The sequence below is a fragment of the Harmonia axyridis genome, chromosome 4 (assembly GCF_914767665.1).
Source record: "Harmonia axyridis chromosome 4, icHarAxyr1.1, whole genome shotgun sequence".
NCBI classification, from domain to species: domain Eukaryota; kingdom Metazoa; phylum Arthropoda; class Insecta; order Coleoptera; family Coccinellidae; genus Harmonia; species Harmonia axyridis.
The window spans coordinates 5,491,400-5,514,526 of NC_059504.1; the positions used below are offsets into that span (position 1 = coordinate 5,491,400).

Here is a 23,127-nt window from a genome sequence, read left to right on the forward strand (position 1 = left end):
GCCAAAAACCCAGAATTTGTTTCCATTTGAATATATAAATAGAAATAGAGGTTGAACCTATTGCGTATTCTAGAAGAATGACACAAAAAAAAAATAGATTTTCTGAGCCAAGCACATCAAAAACAGAGGAATAAGAAAAATAGTGCTTTCAGAACTACATAACAATCAACCTAAAATAATGCAAAAGAGTAACCAATGAGATAATCTACCAAAATTATCTGTGACTTAACCTATAAGTCGATGATTTGTTTAGCCGTTCAAGTTTTTTGAAATGATTTTCAGTATAATTAATAAACAATAAATGCCAGGTACTCAGGAATTCTCCTACTTATAAATATTTCAACTTGAGATGTGTATTCATTGAATCAATAATTCGTTAAAAATGTTAAACTAATAATACAAATTCTATTTTTTAGCCTTATTGACCTGCTAAGGTTTCAATTCTTGATATTTCTTATGTTTTAAACACACATAAATAATTATGTCGTTTTGTATATCTAAAGATTACAATTTGCATAAAGAAACTCTGCAATTTCTATATAATAAATATCCCAGCGAAGAGTCAACAAGTAAGTTTTAACATACTTCACTTACAAGAAAATTTCACTATATATATTTCAGAGATACCAGAGACTTTTGGAGGAATTTTATCCAATCTAAATTATGCTTGGATTGTAAGAAAGTCGAGAGTTGTGGTAGTAAATTGCAAGAATGGTTCAAGGGTGGGCTCATGGGATTTTGGTAATACACTACAAGATGATTCTGTAGAGATAAATAATGTTGAGGAGATTCAGAGACCTAATGGACGAGAACCCCATTTGATAATATCTTTAAATTGTGAGACTAGAGGAGGAATCATATGTATTTTTGATTTTGTTGGATCGAAAGTAATCAGAGCTATTCAAATTGTTGAACATGTGAGTGGTCAACCATAAACCAACATTGTATTCGATAGTTTAATTTTTGTTTTCAAGATAACCAATGTACATGTTATTGATAGAGGACAAGACTTGTTCAGTTTGTCAGGACCTCTAAGAAATTTTGATGGTGTACTTGCTGTTGGCACAGTTGGAGGAAATGTTTATATGTTAGATATATGTAGGCAGTTATGTTATGAAGGTATATTAATATATATTATGAGAAATACGTTGAAGAATTAGCTTGAATGTTTTTTAGGTTTCAATGCATTTGATACTAGAGATGAGTTGAATCCTTGCCAGATGCATGTCATAACGCCAGAAAATCTGTTAGATATAGAAAATTATAAAAAGATAGCATTATCTAATGAATCACATTTAGCAATTTTTCTCAATGGTGAGTTAATTATTCTTTTACTTGCAATTAGTTATTTTTATCAAAAATATGAACTCCCTATTGATATAACTTATTCAATCCTACAGTGGTATATAGAAAAAAAACAGAACATTTCGTTTTGAAAAAGCCAGATGGAAGTGACTGTGTTCATGTTAATAAGGAGGAAGTTCTAGTTAGTGCTCTCCACTACTGTCCACAACTAGGTTCGATTTTGATCGGATATAACTTTGGGGCTTATCAATTGTGGAATCTTATGTGTATGGAATTAGTTTATACGTCACCAGTTTGTCAAGAACATATACCAATAATTAAATTTGCCATTCAGGTTAGACTTGAACTATTTAAGTTAACAGCTGATATTGTTAATTAATTTTTTTTAGGAACCCGCTGATGATCCTAGAGCATTCTGTTATGTTTGGGCTGTTTATAGTACTGAAGATTTAGAATCTTATAAACTACCTTATTTGGTGATGTTCGCCTTGTGTTATGAATCTAAGGAATTCCATGAGAACTATGGTCTTCTTTATGAGGTAAACACCTATTTATTTTGAACTAGCATATTCAACACAGAAGGAATATATCGTTGAGCTGAAGAAGTATCATAATTATGCTAGTAACGTAAGCTCTATGTTTTTTATTTTATTTTTTTTTTTAGAATTTCCAATATTGCACTGTTCGTTTCCAAAGAGAGCTTGGCTTGGGCAATGATATGTCTAATGTGAAGTCACCAATAGGCGGAAAGTGTTTGAGATTGGAATCTTTGATTCTGAAAAATGCATCCACCAATAGTGAAATAAGTGTTAACGATGGCTCTGAAGATGCACTCTCCCTCTGTATTATTGCATGGAAAGCATCCTGTGAAAGAGGACAATTCACTTATATGTCCATGTTTGATCTGAATCAGTGGTATAAAGCACAAATGCCTAGTGAGTTATTTTTTTTTAAATATCAGTTTTTAAGAAAAATGTTCTAGAAATAAGGAAACAATTTTTACCTGTCTTACATTATTGTTATAGTAATAATTTATTTCTCCTGAAAAAAGATTTTTTTTTGACATATTGTCCCCATAATTTGATAATAATGGGTGTTTTTTTTTGAGGTATATAACTTTAAGTTGGCATTACTGTTCGAGATGGCGACCGATTTAACAGCTGTCAAGTGATTTATTCTCAGTTTGGTTTGGCAATTCATCATGAATAGACTCACGCCTGAACAACGCTTGCAAATAGTGCAATTTTATTTCGAAAATAATGGTTCCGTGCAGAATACGTATCACGCACTACGTCCATTTTATTTTATTTAGCGATGAAGCGCACTTTTGGTTGAATGTCTACGTCAAAAAACAGAACTGCCGCATTTGGAGTGAAGCTAATCCTCAAGTGTATGTCCAAACACCGTAACATCCAGAAAAACTGACTGTTTGGTGCGCTTGATGGGCTTGATGGAAGAAGTACAGACCAATGATTATTTTGGTCTGTACTTCTTCAAAAACGATGATGGCCAAACCGTTACAGTCAATGGTGATCGGTATAGAGCCATGATTACTAACTTTTTCATTCCTGAATTGAACAACCATGATGTCCAGGAGCTGTGGTTCCAACAAGACGGCGCAACATGTCACACAGCTCGTGCCACAATCGATTTATTGAAAGACACGTTTGGTGACCGCCTAATTTCACGTTTTGGACCTGTGAATTGGCCTCCAAGATCTTGTGATTCAGAACTGCTAGACTACTTTCTGTGGGGCTATGTAGAGTTATTGGTCTATGCGGATAAGCCACAAACCTTTGACCATTTGGAAGACAACATTCGCTGTGTTATTGCCGATATACGGTCACAAATGTTGGAAAAAGTCATCAAAAATTGGACGTCCAGATTGGACTAGATCCGAGCCAGCCGTGGCGGCCATATGCCAGAAATCATATTTAAAATGTAATGCCACAAGATTATCTTGCGGAAAAATGAAATTCATGTCAATTGAATAATCCATCATTGTTTTATTGCAATTTAAAGTTCTATAGCTTCAAAAAAAAACACCCTTTACAAGAAAATAGAAAATTATTCAGTTATCAGACAAAGAGATGCTGATCTAGAGACTAATTGAATTTATCTAAAAAGTGATAAATAAGAAAAAGATACCCTGATTCTAACTGTAAAAATTAACAGCTTCTTTCTCAAACATCATATCATATTTAATTTATTTATTAGGTATTAAAATAGTAATGTGAAATAATTTATGTTTGAAAATCATGTTTTAGATTCTTCTACTTCTGACGACTGCTCAAGTTACATGATAACACTGTGTGTATCTGATTTAACAAATACAAACACAAATGGAGCAGAAGTGCTCGATCTCAATTTGCACAAGAAGACAATACAGCAGTTCATAGGTACACAAAAATTAGAGGAACATTACTATCCATCATCTTTATCATTTGGTAAGTTTTTAAGATCATTTAAAGTATCACTCTTCAGAATTTCAAATTTTTACCAAACTCTTTATGCTTTAGAAACCTCCTGTTTACTGGAGCATAAGATTGTAAATATTCAGTGCCAAGGAGTCCAAAAAGCCTTATTGAGCCAGTTGCAAACTTCTGGACCACTATGTTTGATAAGACCATCAGATACTTACCAGGAAATTGTTACTTTAGGACTTACTCCATTATTTGTGGAAGTGAACACAAATTTAGCTGTTACCACTCTGGTGAGTAGCTTTAAATTTAAAATATTTCCATCTTTCTTCTATCAGTAGAAGAATAGAAAATAGAACTTATTCATTTCTCAGTATTGGATATATATTTTATATAGAAAAAGAAAACATTAAATATGGAAAAAATGCTAAATATCTCAGCATTTCTTCAGCCCTTCCAGTAAATGTCTGAATAATAATAATTCAGACATTCAGACAATTTTTAAACTCTGGAAAAAGAACCCCCTTGAGCGGGACTCGAACCTGCAACCTCCGAATAACCAGTCTGATGCTCTAACCACTAAGCCACCAAGTAAGCTGAAGATTCTCCGCAATTATTCCAGAGTTGAAAAATTTTCTGAATGTCGTGAAATTAATTTTATAAATTAACGCACATATGTTAAAACCATTATACAGGGTGGCCATTTGAAAACGAAACAGACGAGATTACAGACGAAATAAAGTTTTTCGATAGAAATGCTCGGACAGGTCGATTTCTGTTTCGAGGGGGACAACTTAAGATGTACGTTACGGACGCATAGCGCTTCAACCCTTGCTACTACAACCCTCACCCCCAAATTTTGAATAGGGAAGATGGGGTGAGTGATACCTCATTTGAAAGGTATTTTTATACTGATTTCAGCACAGTAATTGTTTTTTCTTTTTATGCATTAGTTCTCGAAATATTCTTAACTAAGTATTTGAGAATGAAGTGGTGTTTTCATGGCACTTGTAGTGTTTTGTGAAAAATCGACATTTTGAGCTTCAAAACAACCATGACTCCTTCCTAACTAACTAACGCATGAATATTTCGAGAACTAATGCATAAAATGAAAAAACAATTACTGTGCTGAAATCAGTATAAAAATACCTTTAAATTGAGGTATCACTCACCCCATCTTCCCTATTGAAAAATTGGGGGTGGGGGTTGTAGCAGCAAGGGTTGAAGCGCTATGTGTCCGTAACCTACATCTTAAGTTGTCCCCCTCGAAACAGAAATCGACCTGTCCGAGCATTTCTATCGAAAAACTTTATTTCGTCTGTAATCTCGTCTGTTTCGTTTTCAAATGGCCACCCTGTATATGAAATAATAATTACTATTTGTGTAAAAATTTTAGCGTTTCATGTTCAATATTCCTCTCTCATTGCATTATTTCCTTCTATTGGTGTCCTTTTTTCAGAATAATCAAAGGGAAGTTATCTTGAATGTTGCACTAGAACAACAATTAACCAGCTGGTTATGTAAATGTGCATCGGAGTGGGCAAATGGTAGCTTTTCTTCAGCTGGCTGTTCCTTAGATTTACTTATTTCTTGGGCTTTTCGAAGAGCCATCACATTGAAAAGAAAATGTGATTATTTATGTAAGAAATTGAAAATGTCTCTAGAATATTTTTTGTATATGTTTTGCTTTTCAGGTGTGCCGCTATTTGATTATTCAGACGATAAATTAGATGCAAATGCCATAAGTGTACTCAGTAATTGTATCAGACAGATCAAGAACATTGCTTTTGTATTTTCATTCATATTGAACAAATATTCTAAATATTTGACTAATAAAGGTGAGTTGACCATAAGTGTTTTTTAAAATATTACCAATTTTTGTCCGATAATTGCATAAAACTAATCATTGTTAATTTTTTTCAAGATACGATATTGGAACAGTGTAAAAATCTGCAGATGATTGAGGTATATTTCGATGTTTTGCAATGGTTTTTCAACGTTGGCCTTCTACCTGAATATACGCCACTTGGCTCTGATACCATAGCGCACGAAGATAAAATCAGAGCTCCTTATCCAGTGAAAGAATTAGAAGAGTATTACAGGAAACGCAGGGCTGAACTAATGCTTGCCATAAGTAACAAATTTTCATCGAAGAAAAGTATACTCTTTATAGACGACTTGATAAAAGAAGAATGTGGCGGTGAACGTTTGGGTAAAGACTGGAAAAAAGATGGTGGAGATGGTTTCTATCCACCGAGATCGTTTCAAGCTCTTTTACGCACATATTTGCTAGATGGTGTTGAAGTATGTAATAAACATTCAGTGATCATTTATCTCCTATTAGATTTGGCGAGGATACTGGATATACAGTAAGTTTTTATTCACTTTACTATGACTACTGACTTTTTATCTGTAATGTTTGGGTTTTTATTTATTTATTTATTTGTTTGTTTACTTCTTTATTCTTGACCTCTAATACAGTACAAGTACTGGTGACAAGGATTTACCAATATACAAAAAATAATCATAAAATACTATAAAATATTCAAAACAACGTTAAACTAAACAAAATAAATTTTTCAGGTACAACTTAAGCTTAATATCAATGTTTTTTTTAATCCGTATATCACCTTGGTTTCTATGGTTAGTAAATTGGTGGTTCGTAAATGTCATATTCCTCAAAAACCAGTGACTATTTCCTCAAATTTCGGTGAGTTATCTGTCACCAGAGCAACCGTACTTTTATTCTGGTTAGATTCGGTAACCACGCCCACTTCGGTTGGCAATTGTCATTTCAATTTTCAGATTATTGTTTATGAATATTTTCCATGACATCTAACACTCCAAAACTTTATTATTTTAATTATGAAACAAATACTCTTCAGAGCCATCAAGAACTATTAGTTATTTACAAATTAAAAGAGATCAACCATTTATAACCTGCAAAATTCTGTCAATAAAAAATTTAGTTGACCATTGACAAGTGTCAAGTGGTCCGTAAATACGAAGCAGGTTTCCTGACACATTGAAAACCACTTGTAACCGCTCTGAAATTCTTGGCGATATACGGACCATACCCTAAATTTTCTGTCCTAGAAGAAACCGAAACACACTGGCAAAATTAGGGGAATGGAGAAAATTAAATGAAATTTTCAGTTCATTTTCTTTTGAACCTTTTGGCAAATTTTAGCAATTATTTTTAAAATAAAATAAACTACAACAAACATCGTTGAGATTTTTTTCTTTTCCTTGATTTTGCTGATGTGTTTATGAAACTTTGGGTGACTTCATGATGTTCGCCAAAAACAAATGAAATCTTTCTAACCGTTTATCTGTTTTAGATATAAGTCGGTTGCCACCCATTTAGTAAAATTTCCATCGGTGTTCAAAGTTATTCCTAGTTTCATCAAAATTACACAAGCGTTTTGGCAATTAGATCATGGTGAAGCTCACGTAAGTTATTTAATTAGAATATAACAACACCAAATTCATTTTTTTCAAATTTCCCTCAGCCAGCTATAGAATCTCTTCTGGACCCAATGGTTAATCAAGATGACTTGAAAGATTGGCACCATAAAATAGCTATTAAGTCTTTACTCATCCAAGAACAACATAACCTCGCTTTGCTGTATATGACGGTTAGGAAGCCACCTATTTTGGACGATGAAGATATTTTATGTGCTCTCAGTCTTTTCATTTCCAACAATATGTTAGACGAAGCATTTTATCTTGAAAAAAATTTCAAGAATTATACATCATCCGAAAAAATTATTCGACATCTTTTCACAGGTAACTACATAAATTGTGACTTGTTTTATTATTTTTATTTATTTATCATTTGGAAACACCTTTTTTTTTTCTAATAATCATTTTAATGATATTGAAACTACTATAACAATTTTCAGAATGCAGCAATTATGGACGATTGCACAGTATAATTTATAGGAATCTATCCAATGAAGAGGAAAAGCAATTTTTGAAATATTTGGATGATGTCAAGCATCCCGAAGCTGCCGATTTGAAAATAACCTATTTTATGCAGAGATCTCATTATATAGAAGCCTTCAAAACCTATCAGGCGTGTGAGGATGATCCAATGAAAAAAGGTTTATTCAGCCGATTGAACATGAAAGCGCGTGATCAAATTGTTCACACCTACAAGAAATTCTTACCAACAGTTAGCTATCAGTTCATTGAGAGTTGTACGAAAGAACCTAACCCTACGATATGGAAAGAAGGTGAGCACAATTCCGATCAAATGATATTAACAGGCCTATTGAAAAGTCCCCAGTATATCATAGTAAAACTCATTTTTTTGGCAAAATTCGATTGTATTGTTCAACATGGTTGCCTTCGAGGGCGATACAGCGATTATAGCTATCTTTCAACTTTTTGATACCATTTTTGTAGTACGATTTGTCTTTCGCTTCAAAATGGGCCACAGTTTCGGCGATTTCTTCTTCAATGGCGCTAAATTTCTTTCCAGCGAGCATTCTTTTGAGCTCTGAGAACAGGAAAAAGTCGCTGGGGGCCAGATTTGGCGAATACGGTGGATGTAGAAGCAATTCGAAGCCCAATTCATGCAATTTTGTGACACGGCGCATTGTCTTGATGAAACAGCACCTTTTTTTTCTTCAAATGGGGTTTTTTTAACGATTTCATCCTTAAAACAACCAATAACGCTATATTATAATCGCTGTTGATGGTCTGGCCCTTTTGGAGGTAATCAATGAATATTATACTGATACTATAACCTTGCCAGCCGACTATTGTGTTTTTCCTCGCTTTGGATTCGGTTCATCGTGTGCAGTCCACTCAGCTGACTTTCGATTGGACTCCGGAGTGAAATGATGGAGCCATGTTTCATCCATTGCTACATATCGAAATTCAGGTTTATTGCACTTAAACAGCTTCAAACACTGCTCAGAATCATTAACACATTGTTGCTTTTGATCGATTGTGAGCTCGCGCGGCACACATTTTGCACACAGCTTTCTCATGTGCAAATATGCGTGAATGATATAATGTACACGTTCAAATGATATCTTCACAATGTCTGCTATCTCGATCAACTTCACTTTATGGTCATTCAAAATTATTTTGTGAACTTTTTTGATTTTTTCGTTGGTGACAGCTTTTTTTGGGCGTCCACTGCGTTCGCCGTCTTCGTTCATTTCACCATGTTTAAAATTAGTATACCAATCAATGATTATTGATTTTCCTGGTGCATACCCCGAAAACTCTTCATCAAGCCAAGATTTTGCTTCAAGTGTTATTTTTTCCTTTCAAAAAGCAATATTTTATCAGCACAAGAAATTCTTTTTTTCTCCCCTTTTTTAAAATAACAAAAGTAGCTACACTCACAACGTAATATCTCACAAACTAATGATCGGGCTGCTGTAAAAGTTTGAAATGTATCGTTCAAAGATTGGTACTAACTAAAAATCATATGGATTTAATACTAGCGCCACCATCTGTGCATCAGACCGGGAACTTTTCAATTGGCCTAATAGCACAGCTCAAAATGAGCTTGTAATATGCTACGGTACTCTTAGGAATAATGTCTTAGGAAAAATTATTCTTCCTAGAAGTAAGAATCTGCCAACAATTTTTTTCAATTTCTAAATGAATTTTAGACTTTTCTGTACAGCTCCAGTTTCATATCTATCTGCTAGCCTGTGTTATCACAAATCCTTGTAACAACCCTTAACTTATACAATTCTTATCTGATTTAGAATGAATTTGGTATTTTTTTTTTTCAATTATTTATGGTTGTCTTGATACTATAGGAATTAATCATTGTCCAGTGATTCAATTATTATTAATTGATTTTAGTATCAAAACCAGATCCTATATCAGTATGTGTCCATAAAGCCAAGGAACCAACTGAATATAAATCATCACTGATTTTGGCCTCTTTAGCAAAGGCAAAACTTACATTTAATGAAAGTCAGAATGTTTCTTTATGGAATGCGACAACAGAAGAAATTCCGTTTTTGAGAACACCAACCCGAATTCCAGTTAATAGAAGGTAAGTTACTCAGAAAAGAACACTTTTTATATTTTCATTGAAATTCTTTGAATACCCTATTTAATATTGAAAATGATTGATAACTAACTACCATCCATATGTGAATTATTACTTCAGATCATCAGTACAAGTCATCATTCCACAAGTTGTGAACGATGAAGAGGATGAAGAAGACGATGGGCCATCCCCTCCAAAAAGATCAAGATTGAGTTTTTCCTCTCCTCCTCAACTATACAAATCAAATATTGAATCGAATTCTTCAATACTCAGTACTCCCATAATAGTGCGAAAGGATAGAAGTTACTTGACTCCTATTGAAAAACTATCCAAAGATATCACATCAACTCCGACAAGTATCTTGAAGGTAAGAATTTTACATGATTTATGATTTTCAAACTATCGAATTTACGTAATTTATGAATACAGGTGAGAGAATCATACAACAGAGATTTTAAAAGTATGCTATCACCAAATATCACAAGTGGTTCATCAAATACACCATCTCGACCAGTTGAGGTAAATATCAATATTCAATAGTTTACCTTGAATGCAAATCATATCAGATGAAACTTAATTACAGTGAAATCACTTCACCTTCATCTCATTTTTCTTCATTTATTGTTTTCAACTTATTTTGATTTTTTTATTGTGGAAATTTGCAGTGTTTTTGATTGATTTTACACAACAAGCTTTTGTGAAAAATTTGTAGTGCTTTTCATTATCACTTGTAATAATAATAAGGACACTAAGGATTGACTAATTTTTCAATTTTCAGCAAAAATCATTTATATCCGGTAGAAAATCTACTCGCACTTCTATTGTACGGTTTGACGTGCCCACATCATCTGAAGAACAATCTTCATCTTTGAATATTAACCATCCAGAAAGAGACAGTCAGACTCCTGAACGTAATGAGTCGCTTTCCTTTGAGAATTCCTCTAGAAGTTTGTCTCGGTCCATCACCCCGAAGAATGTATCCGATACTGATGATATCTATTATTCTCCCGATTCTTCACTCAATAATATCGAGGAACTACCAAAGGACAAGAGCAATGAGGAAAAACGCAATGCCAGTATAGAAGAAACAGAAGAGTTCACTTCGAAAATATCACCCGTGAAACCAGCAGTTATCAGTAAAGCTGAACATGTCAAACTTGTAGATTATGATCCTTCGTCGACTTCTAAAGAAGGAACTGATTCCAGTGTGCCCAGTTCTCCTCCTAGAGGTAGAAAATCTTACAAAAGTGAGTTAGATTTGAAGATTCAATTTTATCATCTCGTCAAAATTAATGAATATCACATTCACAACTAAGATGCATAGAATCCCTGGTGTGTGTAATGATACGATTTGGTTTCAGACTTTTTGAGATATCCACCTGTTGCTTTGGTGTTCTGCTTCACCAGAGTTCTGTAAGGTGGCGCTCTTCAGAAATTTTCGAATTCCCGCTATCTGTCTGGCGCCGTTTAAAAATGAAATTCTGATTTTAGACTTTACAAACTTTCACAATAAATTACAATTCAGTTTCTATTGAATTTTCAATGAAATGAATGGAATATATTGACAGAGTATAGATTATTGTTACAAGCATAGAATATAAAATATTATTGTTCTATACCCAAAGGTCACGAGAGCCGAGAATCGAGAGAAATGTCAAATATAAACGATGTATGCGCCATCTGAAAAAGACGCGATCTCTCGAAATCAAGTAGATACAGGGTGATTCACCGGATGGCTTTTAGACGTTTATGGAAAACTAATCATAATTTTGAGCTGAAAATTTGCATATCGGGGTTTTAGACAATGATCTTTCTCCCTAAAATATTTTCAGATCTCTACAACTTCCGGTTATACCGGAAACAGACTTCTACTTCCTTATTTCAAATGGCACACCCAGTATATTATTGCATCATTAGATAGCTTTTTTGATGGCAATTTCGGCAATATGCCATACCTTGGGTAAAAATTCAACGGTTCATGAGTTATTGGGATTGTTATGAAAAACAAGGTGGAGATGAGGACTCACATTTTTTTGAATATTTCAGCAGAAAGAGCTTTTTTCGAAATTTTTTTTTCCTTTTCTATTCCGCAAATACGTAGTATTTTAAGACTGTTTTCAGCTTGGACCAAAAATGTACAGGGTGTTTATAAGAGGATCATGAACTTGGACAACTCAAATTCATCAAAACTCAAGATTTTCAAATTAGAACCTATATTTTTTATTATTTCAGTCGATACTACGTCCAAAAATAGTGGGGGTTACTTAAGCAAACCCTATACCTAAAATGAATACTTTAAGAGTTATCGAGGAAGAACTTCAAATGAGGAAAAACTTTCTGCTGAAATATTCAAAAAAATGTGAGTCCTCATCGCCACCATTTTTTTCATAAGAATCCCATTAACTCATGAATCGTTGAGTTTTCACCCAGGGTATGGTATATTGCCGAAATTGCCATCAAAAAAGCTATCTAATGATGCAATAATATACTGGGTGTGCCATTTGAAATAAGGAAGTAGTAGTCTGTTTCCGGTATAACCGGAAGTTGTAGAGATTTGATAATCTTAGGGAGAAAGATCATTGTCACAAACCCCAATAAGCAAATTTTCAGCTCAAAATTATGATTAGTTTTCCATAAACGTCTAATAGGCCATCCCGGTGAATCACCCTGTATAAATCTGAAAAAAAAAATCATCCGTTTTGTCTGAAAGTTTCACAGGCATAAGTAGACGCACCAGACTATGCATCTTATTCACAACATGCTATTTGATAGTTTCAAATCCTCTCAAATTATCCACATAAAATGTGGGTAATACAATTCATGAGGATTTTCAAATGCGACAATTTAGAATATAGGTAGTTAAATTTCCATTTCAGAATTATCATCTGACACCACCCCTGTTAGGTCAAGCCCTAGATTGAGAAAGAGTGGGGGTTCAGCAGTCACCGAAAGGGAGAGAGGTGGTAGTGACAGTCAGATAGTAATTCAGGAGCAAACACCGTCTCCCTCCCTTTTTTCGGGAAACAAATTCAGGAAATCATTGAATCGACAAGTGTTGGAAGCCAATACGATTGCTAGACTAACGGCCAATGCCAGTAGTGTGGAAACAACCACAACAGAGTCATTTGAAGAAAAGCATACCGTTACTAATGTTGTTGAAGGCCATGAAACAACTCAAACAACATCCTACATCAGAACAGAACATTCAGATAGGACTTATTCTCAAACTACAGACGCTACACTAGATTCGGGTAGTGGGGAAAGCAGTGAAGAGTTAAATGAGAATGTTGAGTCTCCCTCTGGTTGGGTTGCTGACACTTTTGATGAAGAGCTGTATCGAGATTTACGTAAACGTCATAGACTTAGTCAAGTTACAGACAGAAAAAAAGGTTAGTGTTTTGCAAAAAATGTATGTTTTCTTTCTTTGATTATTGAAAGTTCTATAAAGATTTTCTCTAAAATCATATTGCTAATTACATAGGATTTGGTATCACTGAAATTAATTATTATTTGTGATGGTTGTGAAGTTTCGAAATAGGCAAACCCTTTTTTCTTCAAGCTCTGATCTACACTGCGCAAAAAAATTAACGCACATTGATTTTGAACGAGGCGAGCGGTTGCAAACCGTTGTCTCAACGAAGAAACTCTCAAGTAACGTTCTTGAATGGCAGTTGTTACCCGTGGTCTACCCTGTCCTGGTCTTCGGACATTCATACCTGTCTCCCTGAATCGCTGCAACATTCTGGACACACTTGTATGGGAAACTCCAAACCTTTCTGCAATTCTTGTGTATGTCCACCCTTCTTCTCGCAAAACTACCGCTTGGGCACATTCCTCTTGGGTCAAATTGCGTGTTTCGCGTTGCATAGCGATCTAGTGTAGAAAATCAAACGAAAGAAAAACTATTGATCACTAGAATTGATCGAGAACAACTGATTTCAGAATGGAGCCAATACATTCAAAATCTGATAATCTCATCTTTTTTTATTCCTGCTGGGAAAAAACATCTGTATTGAAGAAGAACGTTGAAAGTGGATAACATATGCATGCATAATTCTGATAAAAATAATTATCATTGAGAACACCTTCAGTTGTAGAATAAATTTGAGATTTCCATAATGTGCGTTTATTCTTTTGCGCAGTGTATTTCAACATTTGGAATAGAAATGAATCCCTCATTATTCATCTTAATCAGTATTGAAAAATTTAAACGTTGGTGCTCAGTGGCATATTTGAGATGTCAAATCAGTAGGTTGTAAGTTTTGTCAGAAAATATTTTGTGAAATGCTGATATGGTTAAACTAGTGACTTGAAAAGTAAAAAATGTGTGAAACGTACACGTTTTTTAAACAAAAAGCAATGATTTTTTTATTGTCTATAATTACTTATGTATTAAATTCATAAATGAAATATAACTATTTTTATTTTTATTTCATTCCTTGAACCTGTGTGTCAAATTTGCATGTTTTCATTCAGGTTATTTCCGTATCGATTTTTTATTGCTTTCTAATTTGAAATATGCTTGTACTCTAGAAATATCTTCAAGTATAGTCGGAGGCCATATGCCTTTGAGAATAACAGAAAGATTATCCAGAAGACCATTGGAAGATAGAATTTCATTTCTCGAAAACAGTCAACACTCAACACAAAAAACAACTGAAGAAATCAATAATGAAATTGGATGTGTGGAACAACAAATAGAAGAAACTCTAATGGAAGAAACCATACCATTAGTTGAAGTGTTGCCAACGAATGCTTCTTATAGATTAGCCTCGAATGACAATAGTGTGGAAACAAAAAGAACAGAGATCTCCAAAGAAAACAAAACTGTATATTCAGATAAAAGCTATATTGTGGAAACAGAAAGAACAGAGATCTCCAAAGAAAACAAAACTGTACATTCAGATAAAAGCTATATTGCAGAAACCACATTGGATTCAGCCAGTGGAGAAAGCTATGATAAATTTGATGATAATGCAGAGTCCCCTTGTGATACTTTTGCCGAAGATCTTTACCGAGATTTACGTAAACGTCATCGTCTTAGTGTATATGCTGGCAGCAAAAAAGGTTAATATAAATGTACTTGTATTTTTCCATCTATTTCTTCTTATCTTGCAAATCTTTCTCTTCTCTTTTTCTTTCTCTTCTCTTTTTCTTTCTCTTCTCTTTTTCTTTCTCTTCTCTTTTTCTTTCTCTTCTCTTTTTTTCCTCTTGGAACCTATTTGATTGTTTTCATACTCTGGCTCCTATAAAGAAAACTTTTAATGATTAACTTCCATATTTAGTATCTTCATGGTGTTTTATTCATCTTTTATTAAATTTGGCAATGCATGTATCATTTTCCTAACTCCACAAATTAATTGTGGACGTAATCATGAAAATTGAAAAATTTCTTGGTATAATGTTAGATCATTAAGTATTATTAAGCTTCTTTGCAATTTTGCGTATTAGTTTGGCATTTATGATTAATGGTCAAGAAATATAAATCGAATAAAGAAGTGAAGTGAAAATGAGAAACTTTTATGCAAAATTTTTACAGAAAAAACTTCATTACACTCTGAAATCTCAATCTACAAATCATTTGTCATAAGTGTCACTATTATGTTCTTCTTTTATCCAGATGAAATGATTCCTAATCACTAACAGACAAGTCGCATTTTCTCATATAATTTTGACTGCTTTTTAATTTGAAAACATTTATCCTTCAGAAATGTCTTCTGAAAAATCTCCAAGTATGGTAAGCGTCCAAACACCTTCGAGAATAACTAGAAGAATGTCCAGAAGATTATCAGAAGAACGAACTTCATCTGCTGAAAGTAGTCAACAATTATCACAAAAAGATAATGAAGTCTCAACCCCAAATTTGCCAACAGAAAAGACTATGGCTTTTAAAGATATAAAGGGCACTGGTAGTGCGGAAAAGATTCTTAAATTGAACAAGGTAAAATGTAGGCAACCTTTGAGTAGAAGAGTATTGGAAAATAGTGTTTTGAAAAAAATAGTATCATCATACGATGCTTCAATTGTAGAAGAAGATATCTCCAATGATAATATTGATATGGTAGAAGATAACAGGAAAAATGTTGATGAACAAAGTACATCTTATGACTCTTTTCTTGAAGAAAATGCCTTTGGAGTACTACCGAAAGAGAAAGAACTGATCGAAGTATGTAGAAAGTCTGTGGCCCTCAGAAACAAACAAGAAGGTGTTACGTCTGATTTTGATGAGAATGAAGTACCTGAAGAGAATATTGATAAAAACATTCTTGCAATAAATACTATAGTACTGATTGAGAAAGAATCTCCACTTGTTAGTAAACACGATGAACAAAATGACGGATATGAACAGAATAATCCAGAAAAAATACCAATTGAAACAACCAACGAAAACTTAGATCAAGCTATACTTGAGGAATCTACAAGGGAAAATGAAACCATTTCTGAATTGGATCTATTGAGGCAGGAAACTATGACACCCACAGGTAAGATTCGATAATTGCATATTGAGAGAATGAAGTGATACAACAGAGAGTGTGCAGACCAAATATTTGGAAATATTTATTCATGGAAAATATCTTTTACCATTGAGTAAAAGACATCAGAAACTGCAGTTTCATAGCTCCTGATTTTTCCAAATATTTGATTGAGGGGACCAAGGATAAGTGAAATAGGGGCTATGCCAAATTATCAGGACAATAATATGGGAAATATTTCTTTGGTGTTAACCAGTATATCTATTTTTTAATATTTTTGTTTAAAGACTAAATTTTCATCTAGACTAATTTATGAATAAATAAACATAATTTCTTTTCTTATACCTTCGTATATAAATAATATTTTAATACCATATTACCACGATTACTCCATATGGATCTTCTGGCGTCTAATTTCAACCTTTTTTTCAGTTTTCGAGAGAAATATCTCTGGCAGTGATATAGAAAGTAGCAATGGGTCAACTAAAAGTTCGAAACCTGATACAAATGTAATAGAAATCTCAAGTTCTGACGAAATGGAATGTGAGACATGTACAGTACCATCCCATGATTTAAATGAGGACTTCATGAATAGTGATAAACAAGCTGAAATTGAAGACCAACAGCAAAGTAAGATTATATTGAAATACACATGAAAATCTATTTTTATTTTTAACGTCTGTGTGTTAATATATGAAATTAATTTCACGGCATTCAGACAATTTTTCAATTCTGGAAGAAGTACCTCCCAAGCAGGACAACAGTGCTCTAGTCCGGTGGCTTAGTGGTCAGGGCATCGGACTAGTTATTCTATGGTTGCAGGTTCGAGTCCCGCTCGGGGAGGTACTTTTTCCAGAATTGAAAAATTGTCTGAATGCCGTGAAATTAATTACATACATATAAATAATCTTTGCGTAGAAAAGTGTTCTAATTTGACTTAAATTTGGAGTACCAAAACAGGATAATAGGAAATGTAGACATCTTGTTGCAACAACCATTTTTGAACTACCAAATATTTATATCTGAATTTTGCTTTCATTGAAAACTATCCATGCATGTTGAGAATCTTAAATTTCTGTTATAAATTAACTTTTCAGAGTTTTATAATATGATGAATGTTCATTACAGGTGAAGATAACATATGTGAACAGGTTTATGGAGATCTTTCTGATGATGAGAATGTTGAAGCGACAGATGACAGGATCATGTCCATGTTGGTAGGACCATCATCCCTAGATCCTAATATAGAAACTTCAGGTAATTCATTATTGTTATATGAAACAGATTTTAATTTTTGGAAAGAAATCATGGTTCAATAGAAAGATTTTTAAACCCCTTAATCAATGAAAAAATTTCAGTTATTTTGGTCTCTGATTCGAATAATGAAGAAACTATAAATGAAGATCCTAACACTGCAATACTTGTACAAGACGTGACAGCAGCTGAAAATACCGACGAATACAATAAAAAAGAAGAGGAATTACCAGTACAAGATAAGAAACCTCTTAGAAGGATGACTAGAAGATCAAGTAAACTATTAGATGATCAGGAAAATGAGACCCAAAATGAATCTGTTTCTTTGGAGCAAAAGGATGAGACAAATAATACAGACCTGCAGAAGAGTAGTGGTTCACGAAGAGGTCAGAATTAAAACATTTCATCATCTGTACATAACATCATTATGAACTCCTAACCCCATTTTTATAAATTATGTTGTATGTGTTATTACCTAGTACAGAAATAAATTATTGACAAAACACACGTTAAGTGTTTCTGGTAACTAATTTTTGACACTTATAAGAGAAAATGCTGAACTAAAATATTAATTTATACAAATTTTGCTTGAAATTATCTCATATCAATTATTACAAAATGTTTTAGGTTCCATTTCCAGACGATCAAGTCAAAGTTCCAGGCTTGATTCCGATCAGGTCGAATTAGCTAATCCAGCCTCAGAACAACTTGTAGAAACTCCAAAATATAATATACGTAAACGAACAAGAAGTTTCGACGTGTCAATACAATCCGAAATGGGCGAAAGCAATGAAAGTACATTAAAAACATCAGGAATTCTTAGAGCAAAACGAAAACTGAGAAGTACCAGTGTTGATATCCAAAATAGTGGAGAAGAGGAAATTCCAAAAGAAATAACTTTAATTGATAAAAGTAAAAAGAAATCTTTTTCTAGTAATGATTTGAGTAGTAGTAAAGATGATCAAAAGGGCAGCAAAAGAATAACCAAAACAACAAAAGAAGATTTGGTGGAAACTTATACATCAAATAGAAGATTGACAAGGAGGCAGTCTGTCATCTTAGAACAGTCTCTGGATAAAGTTGACTTGTCTGTTATAGAAACACAGGACTCCTTTGAATCATTGGATAATACTGATTCCAAAGGTAATCTTCTCACTTTTCTTTTTAATATTACTCAGTTCAAAATTACATTTATTCAGCTTCAAATAGCGTAAAGGTACAAGTTAAATGTCTTATTTCATTTTAGAACAAGACTTTTGTAGCAAAATAACAATTATCAAATCCCGAAATTATTTCCTTCACCAAAAAAAAATGCATTGTGAAGCCCAAAGTAATAGTTTGATGTCTAGGACATTGTGTTGAAGTTTGCTGCTTTTTGGTTCTTTCAAATATGAACATTTTTCATTGTAACAGGTGTTTTTTTAGCATGAGAAGTTTCAACGGTTGTTCTCTTAGGTGCATAGAAAACCTGGTGTGTCTACTTATACCTGTAAAACTTTAAGACAAAACGGGAGATTTTTCAGATTTATACTTACTTGATTTCGAGAGATCGCGTCTATTTCAGATGGCGCATACATCGTTTACATTTGACATTTCTCTCAATTCTCGACTCTTGTGAACCAAGGGCGTAGATCTTTTTTTCTTGGGGGGGGATAATCGAAACAAAAATTTTTTACGACATCTTTTACTCATATCTGTAATGTTGAAAAAAGAAGTTTGATAAAGAAGTTTGAACCAAATTACTCAAAATAATTTTTTTTTTACTAGTTCTGTTGTTCTTACCTTATACTGGGTGTTCTCAAATTAGAGTTACGAAGGAAAATGAGAAATTACTTGGATAATTTTGAGAAAAAAAGTTTCATGAATATGAGCACACAAACGCTTCGCTTTCAATATTTTGTTTCTAGTGTGTCTTACTTTTTGTGATGCTTATATCAGTTTATCAAATATTCATTAATCTTCGCTACAGATTGGGTAAATAAATACCAAAACTCATAATTAATGCATTCATTAGAGCTTACTAGCTGGATCTTTTTAATAATTTGAATTTTCCTGAGGATTACTAGAGATTTTTTCTCGAAATCGATAGCAGATACGACAAAACTATAACAAACCAAAAAGTAGTACTGGACCAGAGTTTTTTCTACATTTTTCTGAACTAACAGCCATTCACCAAAATATAGTTTTGGAGGAAGGAAGCAGGCATCCTTCCAGAAAAAATATCACCCTGTAGATTTGCATTCAAAATTAGCATATCAATTACATGGTGAAAACTTTAAACTGGAATGACTATGACCAATTCAAATCAAATATCTTGTGGAGGGAAGGTTATACGAGAAAAAAACTTAAACTTTAACACATGTATCTCAAAACAAAATGTTTGGCGACTCATATTATAGGACTTCTTTTTTGAAATGATCCGGAAATCTGTCATTTTCATTTGTATCTCCAAAAATAGGAACACCGTGTAATTACCCTCAGTATCCCCCCAGTTCTCTTGTCGTGAACTTTGAGTAGAGAACAATAATATTTTGTATTCTATGGTCTGCCATTATATTCCATTCATTTGAGTGAATATTCCATATGAACTGAATAGTAATTTATTGTGAATGTTTGCAGTGTCTAAAATCTGTATTTCCTTTTTAAACAAACCAGTTATTCTATGCATCTCATTGTTCTCTATGATTTGACAGTTGAAAATGTCAAACTGTATTATTATTAAGTAAGGTTAACGATTCATAATGGATCGTTTAACGCGAGAACAGCGCTTACAAATCGTGGAAATTTACTTGGAAAAAAATAAATCTATTCGCAATGTTTATAGAGCACTTCGTCCATTTTACGGTCAACATAATAGGCCTAGTGAACAAGCAATTCGTAGAGTTATTGGTCGTTTTCGCACTAATGGTACTCTTCTCGATTTAAAACCAACAACAAGACGAAAAAATGTGCGTAGCGAAGAGAATATTGCTGCTGTAGCACGAAGCGTTAAAGAAGACGGCGAAATGTCAATACGTCGCCGTTCTCAACTCGTTGGCCTTTGTCCTTCAACTACGTGGAAAATTTTACGTGAGGATCTTGGCTTAAATGCCCAAAAAATTAAGATCCTGCAAGAGTTAAAGCCAAATGAACATAGTAAGTAGTTAAAACTTGGGACTGATCGAATGAACTATGTAACTCATAGCTGCGGCGGACATATACCGGAAATCATGTTTGGAAAATAAATGCCATGAAATTATCTACCAGCTCATAATAACAAAAAATTAATTCCAAGAATGTTTTTGCCTTATGTAGGTACTCCTGATCCACAAGAGAATAGACTAAATGACACATCTCCATCCTCCAGTGCAAGTGCACCAAGGTCAAATGTGGGTCGTCCTGCAAGAAGACTCAGTAGAACCAATTCTAATGCTTCAGATAAAAGTGTTACATCCAATGCGTCATCACCTGGGAGAAGGAGCACAAGTAGCAAAGTCGAATCTCCAGTGAAAACAGGTGTGTTTTTTGTTTAACAGAAATAGTGATTATGATTTACACTATTTCTAAATTTTTTGCAGGCGCAAGACGAAAGTTGAGATCAACATCAACAGAAGAAAAACCTGAATCTAAATCAACTAGGCGAGTAAAGGTAAATTAACTTTTTGTTATTCTATTTTTTATGATTCAATAATCATTATTATTTATAGGAACCAACACCTGATATAAGTGATGGTAGTGATACCGATAATTCAGTGATATCTACAAGAAGCAGGAAATCAACCACCAAAAGTGATGGTAGGTGGAGTTGAGGTATAACAATTACATTTAAGTAAAATGACGTTTTTTTTCAGATTCAAATAGTTCTAACAAAAGAAAAAGGAAGGTTGTGGCTAAAACAATATTACCAGGAATAAAGGAAGAAAATTTAGAGGCAAGTTTTCAATCTGTCCATCTGTGTTGTTTTTGTTAATTTAAATTAATTTTATTTTTAGGGTGCTAATGGATCTCCAGCTCAAAATACCAGAAACACAAGGGGAAAGAAAAATGTTCAACAGTAACTCATAAAGGTCAAATGATGTGTGATGTTGTATTCATTTTTCAATTATAGTTTTTCAATATTAATAAATACTAAGGTGAATTTTTAAATAAAATAAGAATGAACTGAAACTATTTGTTTATCTTGGAAAATAGCCATCTGAAATAAAAGTTGATTGAATTGCCAGAAAATGTTGAAATGAGGAAGATTATTTAATAATTTATTCAAAAGGTTTATAATTTAATCAATAAAAATTTCACAACTACAATTAAACCAGCACAAGAACAAATTTAACAATCTAACCATAGATAATAAATTTTTAAAATGAGAGAATTCTCAAAAATGAATTATCAGTACAATTTTTACCTTATGGTGTCAGATTTGAAAGTTTTGCAGAAAAAACATTTTGCAAAAGGCTAGTCCATACTATAACAAAAATTCAACAAATAACAAACAGTGATTTTAGAAAATATATAACATTTACATCGTAATTCAGAAGTGTCAAACAGCAGCTATTTTTTCAGTAATTTTTATATGTAAAAGTCAAAATTCATGCAAAAACCAATACGATTATATCGGAATATACAACTTGTTTAACGATTAAACTTTTTATTTTGATAACTGAATATAAATCAAAATAGTTTATGTGGAAGGAAATATTTATAAAAGTTCAAGCCAAATATGAAAATGAAGACATAGGGTGTTAAAAACTTGACAATCTAACTTGTAATACTTTTCAAAGCAGTGGTATACAAAACTTTTTTCCTCTAACTGTAGAATAGAAGATATACAAATATTTTTGCTGAGGTGTATAATTGGAGTAAGTGGAGGGTATTATATCGTAGATAGAACCTGTATTATATATAGAGAGAGTTATTTTAGAGTGAAAACAATTTACAGATCAGATATAACAAATAATAGACTTCAAATTTCAATTGAATATTTTTGAAATTTCAGGACAGGTAATTACTTTTTAAAATACAGCTTTTACAACATCGAGACATCTACATCTCTGACCAGTGCACAAAAATAAAATAACGCAAGCCGTTCATTTTAATTTTTTGTCAACCTTATTCTTCAATGTATATAAGCCGTAGAAAACTAAGATGCCTAGAAACCTTGGAGTGTGCACTGATTAGATTTTGTTTCGAACTTTTTGAAATAGACCTCATGTTGCGTTGACTAAAACTTACAAGAGTTCTGAAAGATGGCGCTCTTCAGAATTGTCTGAATACCCGCTATCTGTCAGATGAGATGTCAAGTGTCAATCTCTCCAAATCAAGTAAGCATAAATCTCCCGTTTTGAAGGGATAAGAAGACCCCAGAGTTTCTAGGCAGATAGTCCAGAATATTCTAACTCTACTTTGGGTTATTGCTTCGCAAAAAAGTAAATTTTTCATTCCGATCTGAATTCCACAGTATCAAATCTATCTTAATATTTTCAAATATTTCAATAAAGCTATTGACACTTCATCCAGAGAATGCCCTCCTCTATGGCCATTATATTTCAATTGTCAAATAAATTAAGGTAAAAATGGAGTGAAATACTAAAGTGTATGTTAGAATTGGTGAATCGAATATCTAATTATGTGAATGTTCTTTAAAAATGTTACAAATATATTTCTATTGATT

At 33.1% G+C, this 23,127-nt stretch overlaps 1 protein-coding gene across 1 annotated transcript; it reads left to right on the top strand.

Annotated features, from left to right (window-relative positions):
- Positions 1 to 180: 180 nt before the first annotated feature.
- LOC123678756 (protein ELYS) lies at positions 181 to 21,622 on the top strand. The gene is made up of 32 exons (XM_045615945.1): positions 181 to 308; positions 417 to 569; positions 622 to 917; positions 975 to 1,119; positions 1,177 to 1,314; positions 1,401 to 1,639; positions 1,695 to 1,844; positions 1,970 to 2,240; positions 3,573 to 3,752; positions 3,825 to 4,018; positions 5,185 to 5,365; positions 5,420 to 5,563; positions 5,650 to 6,094; positions 7,067 to 7,178; positions 7,238 to 7,514; positions 7,631 to 7,963; positions 9,561 to 9,756; positions 9,874 to 10,120; positions 10,183 to 10,272; positions 10,532 to 11,000; positions 12,630 to 13,142; positions 14,287 to 14,820; positions 15,462 to 16,235; positions 16,659 to 16,856; positions 17,355 to 17,483; positions 17,585 to 17,866; positions 18,108 to 18,623; positions 20,775 to 20,975; positions 21,038 to 21,108; positions 21,167 to 21,254; positions 21,311 to 21,390; positions 21,452 to 21,622. Exons 2-32 carry the CDS (start codon positions 482 to 484, stop codon positions 21,515 to 21,517), a joined length of 7,647 nt encoding a protein of 2,548 aa, XP_045471901.1. The 5' UTR covers positions 181 to 308; positions 417 to 481; the 3' UTR covers positions 21,518 to 21,622.
- Positions 21,623 to 23,127: the final 1,505 nt, after the last annotated feature.